The sequence below is a fragment of the Dama dama genome, chromosome 5 (genome assembly GCF_033118175.1).
Source record: "Dama dama isolate Ldn47 chromosome 5, ASM3311817v1, whole genome shotgun sequence".
NCBI lineage: Eukaryota > Metazoa > Chordata > Mammalia > Artiodactyla > Cervidae > Dama > Dama dama.
Window position 1 is genome coordinate 28,327,095 of NC_083685.1, and position 19,823 is coordinate 28,346,917.

General features: G+C 38.2%; 2 protein-coding genes across 4 annotated transcripts in view; one reads left to right on the forward strand and one right to left on the reverse strand.

The window, feature by feature from the left end:
- Nucleotides 1-19,823, reverse strand: part of ZNF10 (zinc finger protein 10) — a 34,238-nt gene that overhangs the window by 12,387 nt on the left and 2,028 nt on the right. The gene's annotated exons all lie outside the window — the stretch shown is intronic.
- Nucleotides 157-17,353, forward strand: ZNF891 (zinc finger protein 891). Of its 3 annotated transcripts, XR_009692864.1 has the most exons (3): nt 157-286; nt 8,809-15,575; nt 15,890-17,353. XR_009692864.1 is itself a non-coding variant. In XM_061142219.1 (2 exons), exon 2 carries the CDS (start codon nt 8,924-8,926, stop codon nt 10,559-10,561), a length of 1,638 nt encoding a protein of 545 aa, XP_060998202.1. In that variant the 5' UTR covers nt 157-286; nt 8,809-8,923; the 3' UTR covers nt 10,562-17,353. The 3 variants fall into 3 exon arrangements, 2 of the variants coding, with proteins under 2 accessions (XP_060998202.1, XP_060998204.1); XM_061142219.1 differs by having other exon boundaries at nt 8,809-17,353; XM_061142221.1 differs by lacking the exon at nt 157-286 and adding an exon at nt 364-442 and having other exon boundaries at nt 8,809-17,353.

Sequence of the window (19,823 nt, forward strand, 5' to 3'; positions counted from 1 at the left end):
CGCAGCCCACGCCGTGCCCCAGCCCCTCGCGCACGCGCTCCACGTCCACTCACGACCAGCCGAGAAGCGTATTCGAACGCAAAACCCAGAGACGCTCCGCAGGGTGGCGCGGGGGCTCATGGGAAATGTAGTCCTGGCCCTGTCTCCGCGGCCCGGGGAGCGCGCGCCCCTACCCTGCGGCTCCCGGCTGAGAGCATCGGCCCGGGTTCCTGCACCTCGTCCTCGCTGCTCGCTTTCCACCGCGGCCTGGCGGTTCCAACCCGAGAGGCGTGAACCCTGAGGACAGGTGAGCGCGTAGGCTCACGGACATCGGAGGAGATGCGGTAGGGATAGGGGACAGGGGTCTGCCGGATTCGCCAGGCCGTCGGCCGTGGGTAGGGGGCAGCGTTCTTGCGGCCCGGGTTTCCTGGGACAGACTCAGGTTCGGGGTCGGTGTTTGGGGGTGAGTAGCACCAGGCGCTGGGGAAGAGTCTGACTTTCTTCCATGAGTGAGAGGATCAGGGGTGTCTAGCTTGTACTTCTCACTTTATCCTGATGCTTTTTTTCAGTCAGTCTTAACACCTGTCAGTTGAAAAAAAAGAAAAGCATAACCTAAAAGTTGAGAATTATATATATTTTTTAGTGGGTGTACTGTTGAGAAATTAAGCCAGGGAGCAGCCTCTCAGCTCTGAGGAACCTTCCCAAAAGGTAAGGAGGAAGCCAGGGTATACAAATTTGCGACAAAAGCCAGGTAGTTAGAACATAAAACGAAATTACGTTAATTAAAGAAAACCAAACATCAAGTTGATGATCTTAGCACATTTTTATGTATGGGAAGATGTAAGAGTCTGGGCTTATTGAAAGCATTCCTCTGATAAGGATTTTAACTCTTCAGGGACAGTATCCTATGTTTCTCCATCCTGAATCCCTTCAAGGGTGGTGATCTGCAGTGGGCAGATCACCTGAAGGCTGCAGCTTTCTTTGCTGATATGGCAGATGACATTCTTTTAACACAGCGCCTCCTCTTGGTCATAACATTTCATGACCAATTTTTTTTTTTTTTTTTTTTTTACCATGCTGTGGCCTGTGTAACCTTAGTTTCTACACCAGAGATAGAACCCCTGCAGTGGAAATGCAGTCTTAATCACTGGATCATTGGGGGAGTCTGCATGACCAGTTTTGTCCACTGTGCTGGGAAGGCTCTCATTCCTAAATCAGGAAAAGATTCTGTTGATAGGCCATTTGATGAGCTGAGGTTTTTTGTTTGGTCCTTGGTGGCTCAGATGGTAAAGAATGCCTGCAGTGCAGGAGACCCAGGTTCAATCTCTGTGTTTGGAAGATTCCCCTGGAGAAGGGAATGGCAACACACTCCAAAATTCTTGCCTGGAGAATTCCATGGACAGAGGAACCTGGCAGGCTACAGTCCATGGGGTTGCAAAGAGTGGGACAGGACCGAGCGACTAACACTTTCACTTTTTCACTGTATGTTTTTTTGGATTGGACCCTGTTGATCGTCTAAAATTCTCTGGATTGCTTGTATTACTAGTTTATTATGATCCAGTAGATGTTGTCCCTTGTTGCTTCTAATTGTATTTAGAGTTGTACTATTACATTAATTATGTGTAGAGTTATACATATGATTAACTGTTTTGAGATATTAATTTTGTTGGAGGCCTGGTAACACATTGTGTAATGCAAGAGACAACAGTCTTGTGAAACAATATAATACAACTGGTAACATTAATAGTGTAGCAGAGAGAGACACAGGCATAAATAATTTGAAAATGAGAGAGAGCAAATTAAAACAATGGTTAGTATAACTAGTTGTAATCTTGACATAATAGGCCAAGTCATCTGGAGTCAGTCAGCTGGAGAAGCCAAATTATGGAAGGATCAGGTAGAGAGAAAAAGATAAATGTTTTATCTCTGTTTACAAAAGTATTCTTCTTAGAATGACATGGTCAAAGGTCTGATTACAAGGCTATTGACAAGAAACTTGCATATTTCTGTGACATAAGACATTTTAATAACTAGAATTATGACTGGTGACATTATACCAGGACTTTGAAGCATCTCAGAGTTGGCTAAAGGTCTAAAGAACTTTAGTTAGAATTTGACATGTATAAAACTACTTTTTCAGGGCTCCTTTTCTACAAACTTTCCAAAACTTTCTGTTTCCATATTAGGTTGTCCCCCCCTTTTTTTTTTAATCAAGAAATAACCAGCTATAGGACAAAATCACCCTTATTTTCCCAACAAATTCACTTCTATTCTTCATGCTTTCTTTTACTGAAAACTTACATTCTAATTCCCTTGCACATTGAAATGCTTTCCTTAATATTTATTAATTATATTTCAGTTTTAACCCTTAAAGCCTTCATCTCTAGGGAAAACGGACATGCAGCCTGTAGTTGTCAACTGTTTGTCATAGCAGCATTTCCTGGTTGGCAAACTTGGAATTTCCCATAACCCCTAGTAACATGTATTTTCTGATTTCTTTCTTCAGTGTCTTATAAGACATGTGTCTAAAAATCCCAAACATCTTTAGTTTCTGTCTCATAAGGAGACAAAAGGAGGTAAATATAGACCTGTTTAGCAATTAATGTTCACGTGTTTTATCTTAACCTGAAATGACCTGGCTGTTTAATGAATTCCCATCATTTAACTGAACTTAGCAAAACTCAAGTTACTAAAAATCAGGAGAAACTATTTTAGATACATAATTATTCCTAAAGAGTTCACTTGAAAACTCTTACCTCATTTGCTTTTATTTTATAAGTTATGAAAATACCATCCTACCAAGTTAATTTTTTGCTGACAAATCTGCAACAGAAATAACATGAACATATTGACCTTCAATAAACCTAGGTGTAATAAAAATAAGACAAGTCTTATTTTATAAACCAGCAAGCTTAAGCTAGCTTTAATACTAGATGTTAATTAATATTGAGTATTTCCTCTAGATCACGTGAGCCTGGAATTCATTCTGACCAGTTTCTTTTATATTTTGAAATATTTAATTGTAAGTGCTTACTTATAAGCCAATTAAATAGAACTCTTTATAAGTTTAATTTTGATAATATTTTCTGGAGATAGAGACATCTATATGTATAATGTGTACACACACATATAAATAGACAAAACTAGAGATCGCATAGCATCACTTTAAAAACTTAGTTCTGAATCAGATATTATAATATAAACTTAGTTTATAATTAACAGTGGGAATAAATTAAATTTGCTTGCTTAGATGATTAGGCTTTATTATTTGTGGAAAAAGTTTTAAAGATTTCTGTTTGTCCTTAATAAACCTTTAAGTAGGCTATGACTCAGATTTGGGGTGAGATGATTTCCAAATAAACTGAAAATTAAGAGTTCTGTGTACTATTCATAGAACTTTGGGGTTCACTGTCTTCAAAGTCTTGAGTAAGGCATTCAACAGAGGCCCTCTGAGTGCACAGATTAGACCCAGAACAAAATCTGTTACTAATTTTATTAGCTCCTGAATATTGGCCCCAGTTTTTACTTTATATTGTATGACTCTATTGGTTTCCTTTAGTATGTTTAATTAATATTTCTTGAGGGGCATATCTACATGCTGCCTTATAATAACAATACCAAGAAGGGGACACAGTACCCATTGGTCCCCAACAGTAAAGGAAGCCTATCAACAAGTCTTGGTCTTATAAGGAGTCATGGAAGCTTTGCCTTCTTTTATCCCCTGACCTTTTATCTATTTTATAGAAAATGCTCTGGGGTCCCTAGTAAAGGGTTGAACCAAGGGACTCAGGCCTTTTTTTGTCAATCTTTTAACTTGGTTAATTGGCCTGTTGCCCCAAGTAATTGTTGGTCAGCTATCTCAGTGTAATTTTTTCCAGCCCTCTGTGTGTGTGTGTGTGTGTGTGTGTGTGTGTGTGTGTGTATGTATTTGGTTTGGTCTCAGTGGCTTTGGGCTGCAACAGCTTCAGTTTCTGGACAGAGATTGAGGTTGAGTTGTGGCGCTGAGAGCACCGAATCCTAGGGACTAGACCAGTGGTTAGTAGCAAGGCCCTGGCACTTCAGCTTTGCAGAAAATAAATCCCACAAAGATGGAAAGTAGTGAAACAAGTGTTTATTAGGAGGAAAAAAGAATCCATTACTTGTGTGTAGACATATGGGTGGACTCAGAGAGTTGCACCCTTGGGGCAGTTTAAATCACTTACATGGGGCATTTCTTCTGGTTTTCCTTTGGTCAGTCCTTTTTGATTTGCCTGATTTGGAGTACATATTTGGTATGTCTCAGGATCCTCCCACACATCTCTTAGCCAAGATAGGTGCTTTACAGCAGAGGCCTATGGGTAGTTAGCATCATTTGCTATGGGATGGTGCCCCCTTGTTTATGTCGCCTAGGGAACTTTTCTGTGTTTGTGTAGTTGGGGAATCTTCCTGACTCTAAGAATGAAAAATAAATGGTCACTTATCTTTTGTCTGGCCAAGGCCCAGCCTCCTCAGTTGGCCTGCTGGTTTCGTCTTGGAGTATGGATCCACAGAGAATGAATTGTTTGCCCTGAGGGCCATCTATCTCCTGCTTCAGGGTAAATAAGGTGGACTTGTTTGGGGCCCTTTAATGTTGGGGACCAATGGGGATCCCTTTGGCCCATCCAACCTGAGGTAGTATCGCATCAAAACTTTTTAATTCTCTTAATGTCTGTTTTATTTATCCCATTTCTTAATAACCATCGAGAGATTTATCTTTTTGGGGATGAGTCACTTTAAAATTTCCACCTTGTTAGGAAAAAGTTTGTAGACTTTCCCTTCAGTTTTTAAAAATTTCCTGTTAATTTACCTAATTAACATTAATTTGTTTTTATTAGCATCTGTAAGATCCATTGAGAGGAAGCAGAGGCCACAAATAAGACTTCACAAACTGGTTTTTTGCTTGTTTTAAATTAGAGGAGTTCTTAGGTTAATCATTTTATATATATATGTGTGTGTGTGTGTGTGTGTGTGTGTGTGTGTGTGTATGCGTGTGTATATAAACAAGTTTATAATTTTTCCTCCTTTTAATGTAGTTTTATTTCCCCCCATAAGTACCAATAAAACAACCGTTTATAATGAGAGCTCTCTAAAAATTTACCAGTTTAGAAGTTTCTTCCATTTAATGGCTCCATCATATGGCCATTAATGAAATATATGATAGTAGTGACCCAAACTAATAAGATGCAAGAGGCTTCCCTACAAGACGATGTAAAGGATGCCACATAAGCAAGACCCAGAAGGTTTACTCCCAAAAATAGTTTAAGAAAGTGAAGGTCTTCATTGTACAGACTGACACAATGAAGGTTAAGATGGCAAAAAGCCCCTAACAATTGGTACAGCCAGATGAAAGACTGATCAGAACCCCAGTCTATTTGATTGTCACCAAATGAACATGATTTGTGTGCCTTTTGGATGGCAGAGACCAAGTTCTCAAGTCACACACACATATACCACACAAGAAGAACAGGTAGAACGTTTAGTCTCAAAGACACAGGAAAGAGAAATGCAGGTTCACCCTAGAAGGGCTTTTATCTTTAAGGTCAGAATTCTGAAAAGATGTTTTATCAAACTAACTTTCTCTAACTTAACTGTGTATGCAGTAAAAGGGCCCTATCATAGTCATTTTCAGGGTGAGATTTCCTTTAATCCCCAATTAAGTAGGTTCTTGCAAGTATGAACTCTATATATACATAAATCTGACTAGGGTGTTAGTTGGAGGTTGGCTTTCTGATTCCCCTAGCTTATCTGAGAGAATCTATTTTCCATTTTAAAGTTGAATTCGTTGAGGATAAAATTTACCAGTGAAATTGTGTGTTGGACCTGTGTGCTGCTTATGAGCTTAATTCCTCTAGGTTTTTACCCCAGAGTCTTCTCTGCTCCTCTAATATGTCTCAGTTATCCCTCTGGTAGTAGAAGACCATCATGGTGCTTTGATCACAGAGTGGCTAGTTCTTATTTCTGTCCCCAGGAGAGCAAGTTTTTAAAGTTAAATTGAATGGATTTCCCTATAGAGACAGCTGCACACTATGAAGATTTGCCTTTACCACTCCTGCAAGTTTCTCAGTTGCCGGAGAAAGCCATTGCTGACCATGAGATGTCCCTTCTTCAGAGCTGAAAGCTATCGTGATGTTTTCACTTTTATTCTGACAAATTCTTGCTAAGGTAGCCTTTTGAGGAAAAACATCAGGTCAACCTCCTACCTAACCACTCAGTCCAGATTACTCAGTGTCTTAGTTTTTTTTTTAGTGTCTTTCAATTGAAGAAATCCCACTGTCTTTCACCCTGGATCCCCCAGGATCTTCCAACTGTGGATGTCAGGTGGGGTGGTGGCAGTGGTAACTTTTTCATAGTGTCTGTCAACCAAGTGCCCCTAGTATCTTTCACCTGGTAAGCCAAGTACCTGTTATGCACCCCCAAATAAAATGCAGGATCATCAACAAGTAGTTGGGAGAACGAGGAGAACCAGGAGAGATTCACCCATATTCATTTGAACTCTTTGAGGAGGCAGATGGGCACAGGAGGCCTGTACTAAGACTCTGGCTCATTGTAGAGTTCATGTGAAGGAGAGAAGTCAACTTTGGGTCCCTTAATTGGTTGCCAGAACTGTTAACTGAAAAAAAAAATACACAACCTGAAAGTTGAGAACTATATTTTATTCTGCGGATTTTCTCAATAGCTTTGAGAGATTGATCCAAAGAGAAGGGAGGAGCCAGGATACATAGGAGTTTTTATAAGAAAGACCTGGTAGTCGGAACGTCAAAAAATACTGTTAATTAAAGAAAACTAGATATTTCAGGTTAACGAATTTAACACTTTTTGTGTATGGGAAGATGCAAGAGTCCAGGTTTATTGTAATCATTCCTTTGCTATGCACCTTATCTATCTAGGGTCAATATACTGCATTTCTCCATGCTGAATCCCCTCTGAATACATAGTCTAGGGTGGCTATAGTGGCTGATATCTTGAAGGCCACAATATCCTTTGTTGTGACATTCTTTGTCCACACACCTTAATCCATTACTGGGCTGTATCACAGTAATGAGATATCGTTTCTCTGTGGCAAACTTTAAATTAAAGAACTTAAGATCATATGAACGTTATTTCAACCATGAGTCAAAGAAACGAGGTGGGAGGGGGGTTAAGCATTTATGAGATAACAAAATTTTGAAGACTGCCTGGTGTATTTGACATTAAGGAATTATTGCTAGTTTTGTAGGTGTGATAATAATATCTTGGTTATGAGTTTTTAATTTCAGAGATAAATTCTTAAATATTTATGAGTAATACATCATTCCCAGATTTGCTTCAAAACAAGAGTGATGGATACAAGAGTGTTCGTTATACCCTGACATTATAATAACAATAATAGTTTTTCTGCTTTTCAACCATTCCTGCATTCCTGGCTAAACCCTGCTTGAATGTGACATTGTATTATTACTTTAATACACTGCCATATTCAATTTACTAATATTTTACTTAGAACTTTTTCAATGTTCATAATTAAGATTGCACTTTAATCTTTTTTTGTACTATCTCTGTAAGATTTTACTAGTCTCATGAGTAATTCAAGAAGCACAGATTTTTTTTTTTCTATTTGGTAAAATGATTTTTCCCGTGAAAGTTTTGGGCTCAAAATCTTTTGGGATAGATATTGGACTTCTGATTCAATTTTAAATGGTAGTGATTAATTTCAGTTTGTAGTTCTTAATTGAGTCAGTTCTGGGCATGTGTGATGGGGAGTGTTCTGGATACTCAGGATACCTGCAAGGAACAAATCAGATGTATATTTCTATATGATTTATACTAAAACAACAGTCTTCTGTACTCTTCTGGATTAGGTGCATAAAATCTATTTGTTGAAGATCTTTGTCTAAATAAAAATGCGAGTTCGCTAATTTTGTCCATTAAACCTGAACTCTATTAGAGTATAATACTGAGACAAAAGTCTTATATTTGAAAGTTATCAACTAACCTTAAAAAAGTAAGATTTGTAAAAATATTAGCATAACATATTATTGCATGATTTGTTGTGATCCTTAAAGTCTCCAAGCATTCCTCATTTGTATTCACACTATGTGTCAGTTGTTTCAATATTTATATTATAAAAATTATTCAGGAAGTATTATACCATCTGAAATTTAAAGGCCTCAGTCTCAAAGCTTAGCACATAGCTCATGCCTCTTTGTTAATCCCATTCAAGTTTTAGATAGAATGAATCATCATAAGGAGATATGGACTTTGGGGACAGAGATTAAATTGAAGGTAATCAAATGAACATTTGTTTCAAAGTCACATTTACCTTTAATAGCTCCAGTAAAATTCCTAAGTAGGGTAGCAGCCAAATCATTAGTCCTGTTAATTATATGTGAGGTTGTTTAGGTAAATACCTAGTTACATATACAACAAATAAATTTACCTAAAACAGTTGTGATTAGCAGGAAAATTATTTTTTATTTTAAAAAGTGAACTGAAAAAGTAGTAAGGTATGCATGACATTCAAGAAACTGTGCCTTTTTAAACTGATTATCTTTGACTTCAATTTTTAAAAATAAAGCTTTTTTTTCTACCCAGAACTGAGTAGTAGTCTACAGGAGAACCCAGTATAAATAACCAAGGCAGCAGTTCTGGAAAGGGGCCAAAGATGACTATATTGCATATCAATACAAATCCCAATAAATGTTTTAAACTGATGAGACCTTGCTGGAATGTACAGGGGAGGGTCTACAATTTCTTTTTTTTTTTAACCTTGCCTCCCATAGAACCCTGTTTTTACCTTTCTTCTTTTACCTGAACCTGCCTCTTTGGCTACAGGGAGGACACCCAGTGAAATGCATTCCTGACCTGATTGGACCAGAGAAACAAAAAAAGAAGTATCCAGATCTCTCAGCCCTGTTGTGCAGGTGGATGTCACATTCAAACGCTGAAGATGGCAGCCACTGACCTGTCCTCAATATGGGCTCTGCCTGCACAGGACCCTGCCTGTTTCTGTATGAAAAATACTAAGGGGGAAAAGATAGCACCAGGATTCCCAGCAACTTGGTTACAGGGACCAATGTCTTTTAAAGATGTGGCTGTGGAGTTCACCCAGGAGGAGTGGATGATGCTGGACTCTGCTCAGAGAAGTATGTACAGAGATGTGATGCTGGAAAACTATATAAATCTCACCTTAGTGGAATATCAATTATGCAAGCCTGTGATCTCACTGTTGGGTCAAGAAGACATAAGAACTATGAAAAGCAGAATTCCCCAAGGCACCTGTCCAGACTGGGAGATTCAATTGAAAACCAAAGAGTCAACTTCTAATCAGAATATTTTGGGTGAAAAATCATCTGGTGGCATGAAAATAATAAGATTCACAATGGATGATTGGTCTTGTACATTAAAAGAAGACTGGGAATGCAGTAGAATCAGAAAACAGCACAAGATCCCAGAGGGAATTTTGAGGCAAGTGACATTTACTCAAAAGAAAACAGCATCTCAGGAGAGATTCTTTGACTATTATGAATTAGAGGAAAACTCTAAACTTAGATCAGCACTTGTTTTTTCAAGGAGAGTTTCCACCAGTAAACATTGCCATAAATGTTACTTAAATATTGAGTGTTTGAAGCATAATCCAATCCTAAACAATTATGAAAATATCTCTGTAAGTGAGAGAGTCTGTGAAAGTCACAAATATGACAGAACTCGGTGGCATCTTGAAAGAACTCAGATAGCACAGAAAGTGTACACATATTGCAAATGTGATACACACTTCAAACATAATAATATGCTACCTATATGCAACAATTTTCACATGGTGGAGAATTCCTATGAATGTAATAAAAACAATATCTTTTGTTATCATTCATCCCTTGAACAACAGGAGCAAACTCCTACTGAAGAGAAACATGAATGTAATCAGTGTGGAAAAACTTTCAAAAGGATTTCTAATCTTATTTTGCACAAGAGAAGTCACATGAGTGAGAAACAATATGAATGTAAAGAATGTGGGAAAGTCTTCAATGATTCCTCAACCCTAAGGAGACATGTAAGAACTCACACTGGTGAGAAACCTTATGAATGTAATCAGTGTGGAAAAGCTTTCAGTCAAAAAACATCTCTTAAGGTTCATGTGAGAACTCACACTGGAGAGAAGCCTTATGAGTGTAATCATTGTGGAAAATCCTTTGGTACAAGTTCTTACCTTATAGTGCACAAGAGAATACACAGTGGGGAGAAACGCTATGAATGTGATGACTGTGGAAAAGCCTTCAACACAAGCTCTCACCTTAAAGTTCACAAGAAAATACACACTGGAGAGAATCTTTATGATTGCACTGACTGTGGGAAGGTTTTTAGTGGTCTCTCATCTCTTAGAATGCATGTGAGAACTCATACAGGGGAGAAACCCTACGAATGTAAGGAATGCAGGAAAACCTTCAGTGTTTCCTCTTCTCTTAGAAGACATGTGAGAACTCACACTGGAGAGAAACCCTATGAATGTATTCAGTGTGGAAAAACCTTCAGTCAGAGTTCTTCACTTATTATACATAAGAGAATTCATACTGGAAGAGAAACCCTGTAACAGTAAAGAATGTGAGGTTGCCTTTTTCATTGTCTTAAGGTGGATTTCAAGGTCATTGTTTCAGTGTTTGTTCTTTACAATAAGCATTTGAGGCTATCAATAGTACTATAAACACACCTTTAGCTATATAACACGTTTTGGTCTATGATAATTTGTTTTGTTTTAAATCTAAGTGTTGTCTAATATTTACTATGACATTAAATCTTTTTTGATCCATAACTTTAAAATTATGTATTTTTAATGTTTGCAGTTACCTTATTGATTTTTAAGTTAACTGTATTTAAGTTCAAAGTATCTGAACTACATGATACTACTTTACTAGCATTTTTCTGAGAGTTGCTTTCTGGTCTGGTGTGACAGATATTGCTAGTAGCCAAATGAATATTCAGTTCATCCCTCCCTACTGGCAATCCTGTTTTAGGTTATAATATCAATGTGTCTAATTACAGAACTCTTTTCAGCTGCTTTGCTGCCATGTGGATCCATTCCCCTCATTCCTGATGAATCAAATATAGACAGTATTACTGGGGACAGATCTATCTAGTGTTTTCTCTTTGCCTTTTGCACTTTGTCATTCTATCTTCCCTAGTCTTCTCCCTTTGGATTTTGCACTCATAGAGCTGAATGAGCCATCTTGTGACGCAGGAGGATGACAAGCCTGGAATAAATAAGGATGATGTCAGAGAGATCCTGGTTTCACAAAGATATCTTCAAACAGTTGTGCCTGCACTACACTGCTTGTATTTGGGCATATTTTTATGAGAAAAATAAGCTTATTGGAATAGAGTCAATACAGTAACCTTGTTTTTAAAAAAGGCAAAGGTCACAAGGTTTGTAGAGTTAAATATTTTATGCAGACTGTACAAATTTGGATAAGAACATAGAAAAGGGAGGAATGGAAGTGATATGTTGATAGAACTTTTGGGCTTAGTGTAGAGTGGATGGAGCTGAGGTCATTGAAAGCAGGTGTCAGAGAGGCAGGAAGGAAATCCCAACATTTCAGCATGAGAAAACCAGTGAGTCTTCAAGTAAAGGGGACGTTACCAATTTTAAATGCTGAATGAACCCTTGAGATTTGCTACTTGGCCTTACAGATACTGACCAGAGTAGCTCCAATTTATTAAGAAAATACAGAAAGAGGAACTTATGGTGGAAGAAAAAAAGCAGTAGTCACAATTTTAGCCTTGCTCACATTATATGAGACATTAGATTTGCAGGCTTATATGTTGTTCTGGACCTGAGGAGATGTCTAGGATGGAGATATAATTTTAGCAACATCAGGAGATAGACTGGGTAATGGGTTTTGTGGAGGTGACTAAAATTGCACAGGGAAAATAGATGGTGTGAAAAGAGAATGTCTACCACTAACCATGGAGACCTATATCTAAAGTAAGTAAAACTAGAGTTTTACTAAACCAGGACAAATTAGTGTTTGAAGAAGGAAGGTAAAATCGGTTGTTTAAATGCTACTATGAGGTTAAATAGATGAATTCTTAAACAACAACAACAACATAGCAACATGAAGATTATTGTTGATTGTAAATACTGAATGGTATGTTGAGGATGGGTGGTAGATTGGGATGAATTTAATGATAAAGGATGAGGAAGTAAAGAATAAACATGGACAAATTTGGATAGCAGGAGAAAGATAGGGAAGTTGATGAAAAGAGATTTGGTCAAGGTGTTATAGCCAAACGTTCCAGGAAGCAAACTCAATCAGAAGGACAGCGTGGATAGTGGAGTGCAGTTTATTTATTTTTTTAAAGCTTTATTAATTTTGGCTGTGCTGGCTCTTAGTTGCAGCACTCAGGATCTTTTAATTGTGGCATGTGGGATCAGCATGCAAACTCTTAGTTGTGGAATGTGGGATCTAGTTCCCTCACCAGGGATTGAACCCAGGCCCCCTGCATTGGGAGCATGGGGGCTTAGCCTGGACCATTCCTTCTGGTTCTGGAAAGTCTAGGTATGGGGTCAGGCTGGCCTGGTTTTTATCCACCCAGGAGGCCTGCTCGGCTGTTGGCATTTTATCTCTATGGCTTCCCAGGTATGCATTCCAAAGTTCACTGAGAGTGTAAGATGGAGTTCCTTTTCTTTTAAAAATGGAGTCAGTCCAGTCAGGGCAACCAGCTCCTTTCCTTCTTCAAATGGAAAATATTTTTTAAATAATGAAAAACTAGGACATGTTTAATTCTTAATGTCATGTATCCAGTATGGAGGGATTAAATGTGCCAGCATAAGATGAGGGACTGTCAGTACCATTAAGTTCTGAGAAGCGGAAAGAGGAATCTGTGAGCACAGATAGAAGGATTGATGTTTTCTACCAGAAGGGATACTTCTACCATTCTCTCAAAAGGAAAGATTTTAATTACCTCTTGATTTACTTATATCTAAGAGCTGTCTTAAGAGTATCTGAGCTGTACAATACAGCTTGTTTGGTTTCTTAACTACTTTCTGGCCCAGTGTGGCAGATGACTGCTAATTGCTATGTTTCCTCCTTCTCCTTTACTAACAGTAGCCCAGTTTTGCTTATAGAACATGTGTCCAGTTACAAAACTCCTTATCCCAGGCAGGCTCCATGGCCAAGATGAGTCATTCCCCCTGTTCTTGGCCAACAGAAAGAATATAGAAATGAGACTATAGATTTCATGCCAAGATAATCTGCTAAGAGTAAAATGAATGGAAGACTGGTCAGAGGCTTTAGAGAAGAAGACTATGTATGTGAAAGCGATCCCCCCCCTGCCCCTGCTCCAGTAACCAGTAGGCCTCTCCTGGAGAAGACAGTAAAACAAACAGGAAAGTCTAAGTGAATGATGAGAGTCCTGTTGAATAGAAGATAACAACAAAGAAGAGAGAAAGTTGTAACTAGCTGGTATGAGCCTCAAAGAGTTTTTTCGCTTTTGGGGTTTTTGTTTTGTTTTTTACAAGAGGTAGCAATTGATTAGAAGCAGCCTATAGATACAGAGTACATGGGAATAAATAGCCCTTTGGTGTGATTGTTGTTGAGTAGGTTTTTTTCCAGGCTTCCCTGGTGGCTCAGTGGTAAAGAACCCACCTGCCAATGCCAATGCAGGAGATGTAAGAGATGTGGGTTTGATCCCTGGGTCAGGAAGATCCCCTGGAAGAGGGTATGGCAACCCACTCCATATTCTTGCCTGGAGAATATCCCATGGACAGAAGAGCCTTGTGGGCTACAGTCCATGGGTCTCAAAGAGTCAGACACCACTGAAGCAACTTAGCATGCACACAGAGTTTTTGCCAGGGGGTAGCCAAGTTTGTTAATGCAAAGAATTGAAGGGAATTTGTAGGTAAGTTATTGAGGAATAAAGGAGTTTATTTATCACTCAGGGAAATCTCAGAGGGCACCATGGAAAGTTTCCAGAAGGGCAGGAATTTGGAGTTTATGACTGTGGCATGAGGAATACAGAAGATTGTCATGATGCCTATACAGACAAAATATCAGAGCTGAGGGTAGGCTGTTACTGGACTGTGACCAATGAAAACAAAATTTATAGGGGCCTAGATTAAATCCTAGCAGGTTCTAAGATGATGGATATTCTAATAGGATTCACACGTAGCTTGGAAATATCAGGTCGGTTTATTTCCCTCCTTCAGTTCTTGTCTCAACAAAGATTTGGAATGACGGACTAATTATAGCTCAAGCAGGATTTCTAGGCTCCTATTTCATCATAGCAAGGCTTTGAGACAACAGACTGGTTATAGCTCAAGAAGACAAATCTTTTATTTAACAGACAGAGGACAGTACACTTCCTAGATGTGAGAGCAGGCCAGCCCCGAAGGATTGGCCACAAGCCCTCTTGGCTTCCCTTTTTATTCTCCCCATCTCCTCCTCTTGATTCTGCCCTGTGCAAAATAGGGCTTATATCCACCACCAGTCAGGAAAGGGAATGCAAATAGGCATACACTCAAGGCCAGTTGATAGTTGCAGGTTACATAACAAGACTCTATTGTGCATGTCTTTTCCACAACTCAGTCTGCTATAATCAGATGTATGTATGTTTAGGATATTTATGAATCTTTAATGGGCTCCTAGCTGCCTAAGGTTACTTGAGGACACAGCTGCATGTGCCGGAGTTGGAGAAGCCCCTGTGGTTAGTTTGTATCCACTGTGTGCCTGGAGCACATGTTGCTGTGTTTTATTTCTATAGCATGTCTGTGAGTTCTTCTTGCCATGCCTGGGGTGGGGATTAGAAATCAGCTTGCATCCTTTTTGGCTAGGACACCCCTTGTTGCTTGCTCATGCTTAACTTCCTAGCTAACCTTTCTAGGTGGAGCACCTGCAGCCATGCTATGGCACCAAATATTCCTTTTGTTCATTAGGTATTTGCAGCCCTCCATGGTATAACAGTAGCAGGCAGCAGTTAGAAAAGAATCCCAAATGCATGTGGTCCTTGCATGAGGAGATCTTCTTAAATGATGTTTGCAAAGGAGTTGTGGTCTGCTTAAATGGGGGTTGGGATTTATGTACTAGTTTTGGCTCACCAATAACTTGGTACACCAGCAGCTGTGGACTCAGGCCCAGTCTCACCCAGCATATTTCACCTTGGTTTTTTCTTTTTATAAAAATTGAGTCATAGCTTTCATATCTTTTTAAAAAGCATATCTTTCTATATCAGGGCAGGCTGTTTCATTCTTTCATTTATTTCATTCAAATAGCTTAGTATTTGACTATGTGGATATACTATAATGTACATTTAATCCATTTTCTCTTCCAGATATTTTGTAATAACAACCAATACTGCATGAATAAGATTGTTAATATATTTTGCTTTCCTTTCATCTGTACTTCACACTGCTCCCAGGGTGATTAGTGTAAGGTACTAATCTGATTGTATTACTTTTCACTTTTAAATACTCCACTGTCTTTTCCCTTCTTTTTAATGTTTTACAAGACCTTTTATGCTCAAACTTTTACCTGTCTTTTCAGGCCACATCCCTTGCTACTCCATCTCTTCACTCTCTCTCTGGACCTTAACCTGGCCTGTTCATCCTTTAGGTATTGTATCCTATATCTGCTCTAACATACTTTTCACACTTTCACAGAATTTCCTATTTAATTATGTATCTTACTAAACTTTAAGCTTTGGTAAGATGGGAACTCTAACTTGTTAATTGTTTTATTCCTAGTACTTGGCCCGTAATAGGTACTCTTTTAAATATTTGTATCTCCCCCACCCCCCCAAATTATGTGTCTTTTGTTTACTTAGTGTTTCAGTGGAGGATGAACTTAAAATAAGAATTGGGTTTTAAGTGATTGTATAAGGTAAAAATTGTGTGGAATCAAAATTTCTTTTCTCTTTTCTCTTTAAGCACGAGAGTCACAGTCAGCATAGCAAGATATTCCAACAATTGACGGGCATGCAGAAACTAAGACTGTTAAGAGAACTGTAGCTTAATTATTCATGTTCCCTCCCCCTGCCTCCTCCATCCTCAAGTTCATATACTTTGGTCACTGTTCATAGAAAAGGAGTGAAATGACCCAAACACTGGTGATGGTGCTGTGTTCTTTAGGCTACTGATGGAAGCAAAAATTCATAAAACCTTTCTGGGGGACAGGTAAGCAGTATATGTGCAGAGTGAGAATATTCCTAGCCTTTAATCTAGCAATTTTTTCTTAGCTTTTATGGAAGAATCCTTCATTTAAACATGTATAAGTAACAGCAGTCACCTGAGTTTCATACTGTAGTGAAAAACTAAAATTCCTAAATTCCCGATAACAGCTAATTGTTTTTTTAAAATTATGTATTTCCATAAAATGGAATATAATGTGGTCATTAAAATGTTCTGTATTTATTGACAACTGGGAATATACTGTATTTTTATTTTTAAGTTGTTGCTATTGTTCAGTTGCTAAGTCATTTCCAATTCTTTGCAACCCCATGGACTGCAGGACGCCAGGTTCCTCTGTCCTCCACTCTCTCCCAGAGTTTCCTCAAATTTATTACCATTGTGTGACTGATGCTATCTATCCATCTCATCCTCTGCTGCCCCCTTCTTCTTTTGCTTTCAGTCTTTCCCAGCATCAGGGGGCCAAACTACTGGGGCTTCAGCTTCAGCAACAGTCCTTCCAATGAATATTCAGGGTTGATTTCCTTTAGGATTGACTGGTTTGTTCTTGCAGTCCAAGGGACTCTCAAGAGTCTTCTCCAGCACTACAAAACAGCAATTCTTCGGTGTTCAGCCAACTCTGAGCAGTTATGGTCTGAGAGTATAACTCTGAGAGTTATGATCCAACTCTCACATCCATACATGGCTACTAGAAAAACTGTAGCTTTGACTATACGGCAAAGTGATGTCTCTGCTCTTTAATACACTTTCTAGGTTTGCCATAGCTTTCCTTTCAAGGAGCATTCAAGCATCTTTTAATTTCATGGCTGTGGTCACCATTCTCAGTGATTTCGGAGCTGAAGAAAATAAAATGTCACTGTTTCCACTTTTTCCCATTCTGTTTGCCATGAAGTGATGGGACTGGATGCTATGATCTTAGTTTTTTTAATGCTGAGTTTCAAGCCAGCTTTTTCATTCTCCTTTCACCCTCATTAATAGGGTGAAAAGTTTTCACTCTCTGTCGTGAGAGTGGTATCATCTGTGTATATGAGGTTGTTGCTATTTCTAACAGTAATCTTGATTCCAGCTTGTGAGTCATCCAGCCTGGCATTTCACATGATGTCCTCTGCATTTAAGTTGAGTATAACCATGTTTTTGTTAAAATATATATTGTGAATATGTGTGTATATATGTGCATTGAAAAGAATATATTCCAAAATATTATCAGTGGTTATTTCTGAGTCATAATTTTTTTGTTTTACTTCTTTGTTGTTACAGTTTCTAGGTTACCTAGTAAATGGAGCTAAGTTGTGTTTTTTTAAATAGTTGTGTATTTTAGTAGTGTAGTTGTGTATTTTTTAAAATAGTAAACAATTCCATCATGAACTACTTAGATAATTTTCAAAAGCATGATTTTAATATCATCAAACTTATAAATAGATTTTCTCAGGCCATTGTTTGTATAGATTCTAGCTATTTAAAAGTATCAGATAACTTTTTTAAAACATATTTTAAGCCAACTTTTCTGTCTACAGTGTTTTAAAGGCACGTTTTGAAAATGTTGCTATAGGGCCTGGGCTTTTTAGACTTCATCTAAATTGACCTCTAGGCAAAATTCATAATATAAGGGAAACAAATGAGGTGTTATAATAGGGAAACATATGTTAGATAAGGCAGTCAGGAAAGGCTTCCATGAGAAGGTGACATTCAAGCTGAAACCTGAAGGAAAGGAAAGGAGTCATCCATGGGGAATTGGAGAGGTGGAGGGACAGAATAGCTTTGTAAGTAGAATAGCAAGAACAAAAGTCCTCGTTTGTTTATTTAAATAAATCATAGGTCAGTGGCTGGAACATGGACAGGCAAGGGGGTAGAGAAGAGTATATGAGACTGGGTTGGAATGTAGGCCACATACCAGCTCCAGCATGAGTGTATATTTTATTTGAAGAGCTATCAGAAGCTCTTTAGAAATCTTTCCTCAGAGGTTGAAATTATTGCTTTTTTAAAAAATTAAACTGACTATTGTAAAAATCCTGGGAAACTAGGAGTCTACTTTAGCAGTTCATGTGTGAAATTTGAATTACAGAAAATTGTCATTTTCTTAGCATAAAGAGTTCTATTAAGACAGTAATTAACATATTTAACATCAGTAGGAAATTCACAGACTAATAAATGTAATGACATAAACTGCCCTATAATTTAAGAAAGGCATAGCAAACAGATAAAATTAATTTTTCACCAGTCAGCAAAATTTCACATTGAATCTGAAATTTCTATTTTCTGATCAATTTCCATTTTTATACATAATGTTGTCCTCTGTGATATTGAGAGTATTGCTGATACAGAATGTAATACTTTAAAAAAATTCATTTCTTAAAATAGTTTTAAAAGTATAACATTTGTTTACCTTTTTGTTTACTACCTTTCCTCTCTCCTATCCTTTAAAGGTACACTTTTTGAAAGTGTTACTGAAGACTTGCTCTCTTTCTCCCAGGTCATTAACACCCAATCTCTAAGGTCTGCTGCCTTTTTGCTTTGAAATTTCTTTGAAGGATTTAACAAGTTTCCTGTCCTGAGATGTACTGTATAATGTTCAGTAGAAAATTCTGTGAGGTCATTTCTCAGTAACAAAACTTGACCCAGCCTTAACTCTGTGTGGGTATCCTAAGTCCCCTGAAGCATTGGTCACTGCTTTCTAAGACAATATGGAATTCTGGTAGTAACTTCTTGTTTTAAAGTTGAAGCTTAATAATCTTTTAGGAGACTTATAAAAACTTTTTTACTGAAACATAATAGCTTAATGTGTATAGCTTAATGAATTTTCCCAAATAGAATATACATATTAACTGGCCCCTAGATCAAGAGAGAGCTGAACAAGTACATTTACCACTTTCCCAATGCTGCTAGAATCTTACACTCCATCCATCCCCTCTTACCATGTGTTAATTATCATGCTTCTCTAGTTTCATGTATATTTTAAACTACAAACTACTGTGTTATCAAATTCATTTATATTTATTGCATATTCATCTTGTAAAGCAGCCATTTAAAATATATAAACCATTCTTAACTCACAGGCCTTGATTTGGCCCATAGGCCTTAGTTTCCTAATACTTCTGTACTGCAAGTTTCCATCTAGGATCAGTTCAAACTGCCTGAAGAGCTCATTGTATTATTTCTTTTAGTCATAGCTGTGCTACACAGATTCCCTTTTTTGTTTATCTGAAACATCCTTATTTCAACTTTGAAGGATTTTTTGGTTGGTATAGAAATCTAGATTGGTATCAGTATTGGTATCAATTCAGTAACTCAGTCGTGTCCAACTCTTTGTGACCCCGTGGACTGCAGAACACCAGGCTTCCCTCTCCATTACCAACTCCTGGAGCTTACTCAAACTCATGTCCATAGAGTCGGTGATGCCATCCAACCATCTCATCCTCTGTCATCCCCTTCTCCTCCCGCCTTCTATCTTTTCCAGCAACAGGGTCTTTTCCAGTGAGTCAGTTCTTCATGTCAGGTGGCCAAAGTATTGGAGTTTCAGCTTCAGCATCAGTCCTTTCAATGAATATTCAGGACTGACTTCCCTTAGGATTGACTGGTTGGATCTCCTTGCAGTCCAACAGCCTCTGAAGAGTCTTCTCCAACATCACAGTTCAAAAGCATCAATTCTTCAGCGTTCAGCTTTCTTTATAGTCCAACT

What these genes read in the sequence shown, in the direction of transcription:
- ZNF891 (XM_061142219.1), top strand. Translation starts at nt 8,924, where the DNA reads ATGGCAGCCACTGACCTGTCCTCAATATGGGCTCTGCCTGCACAGGAC.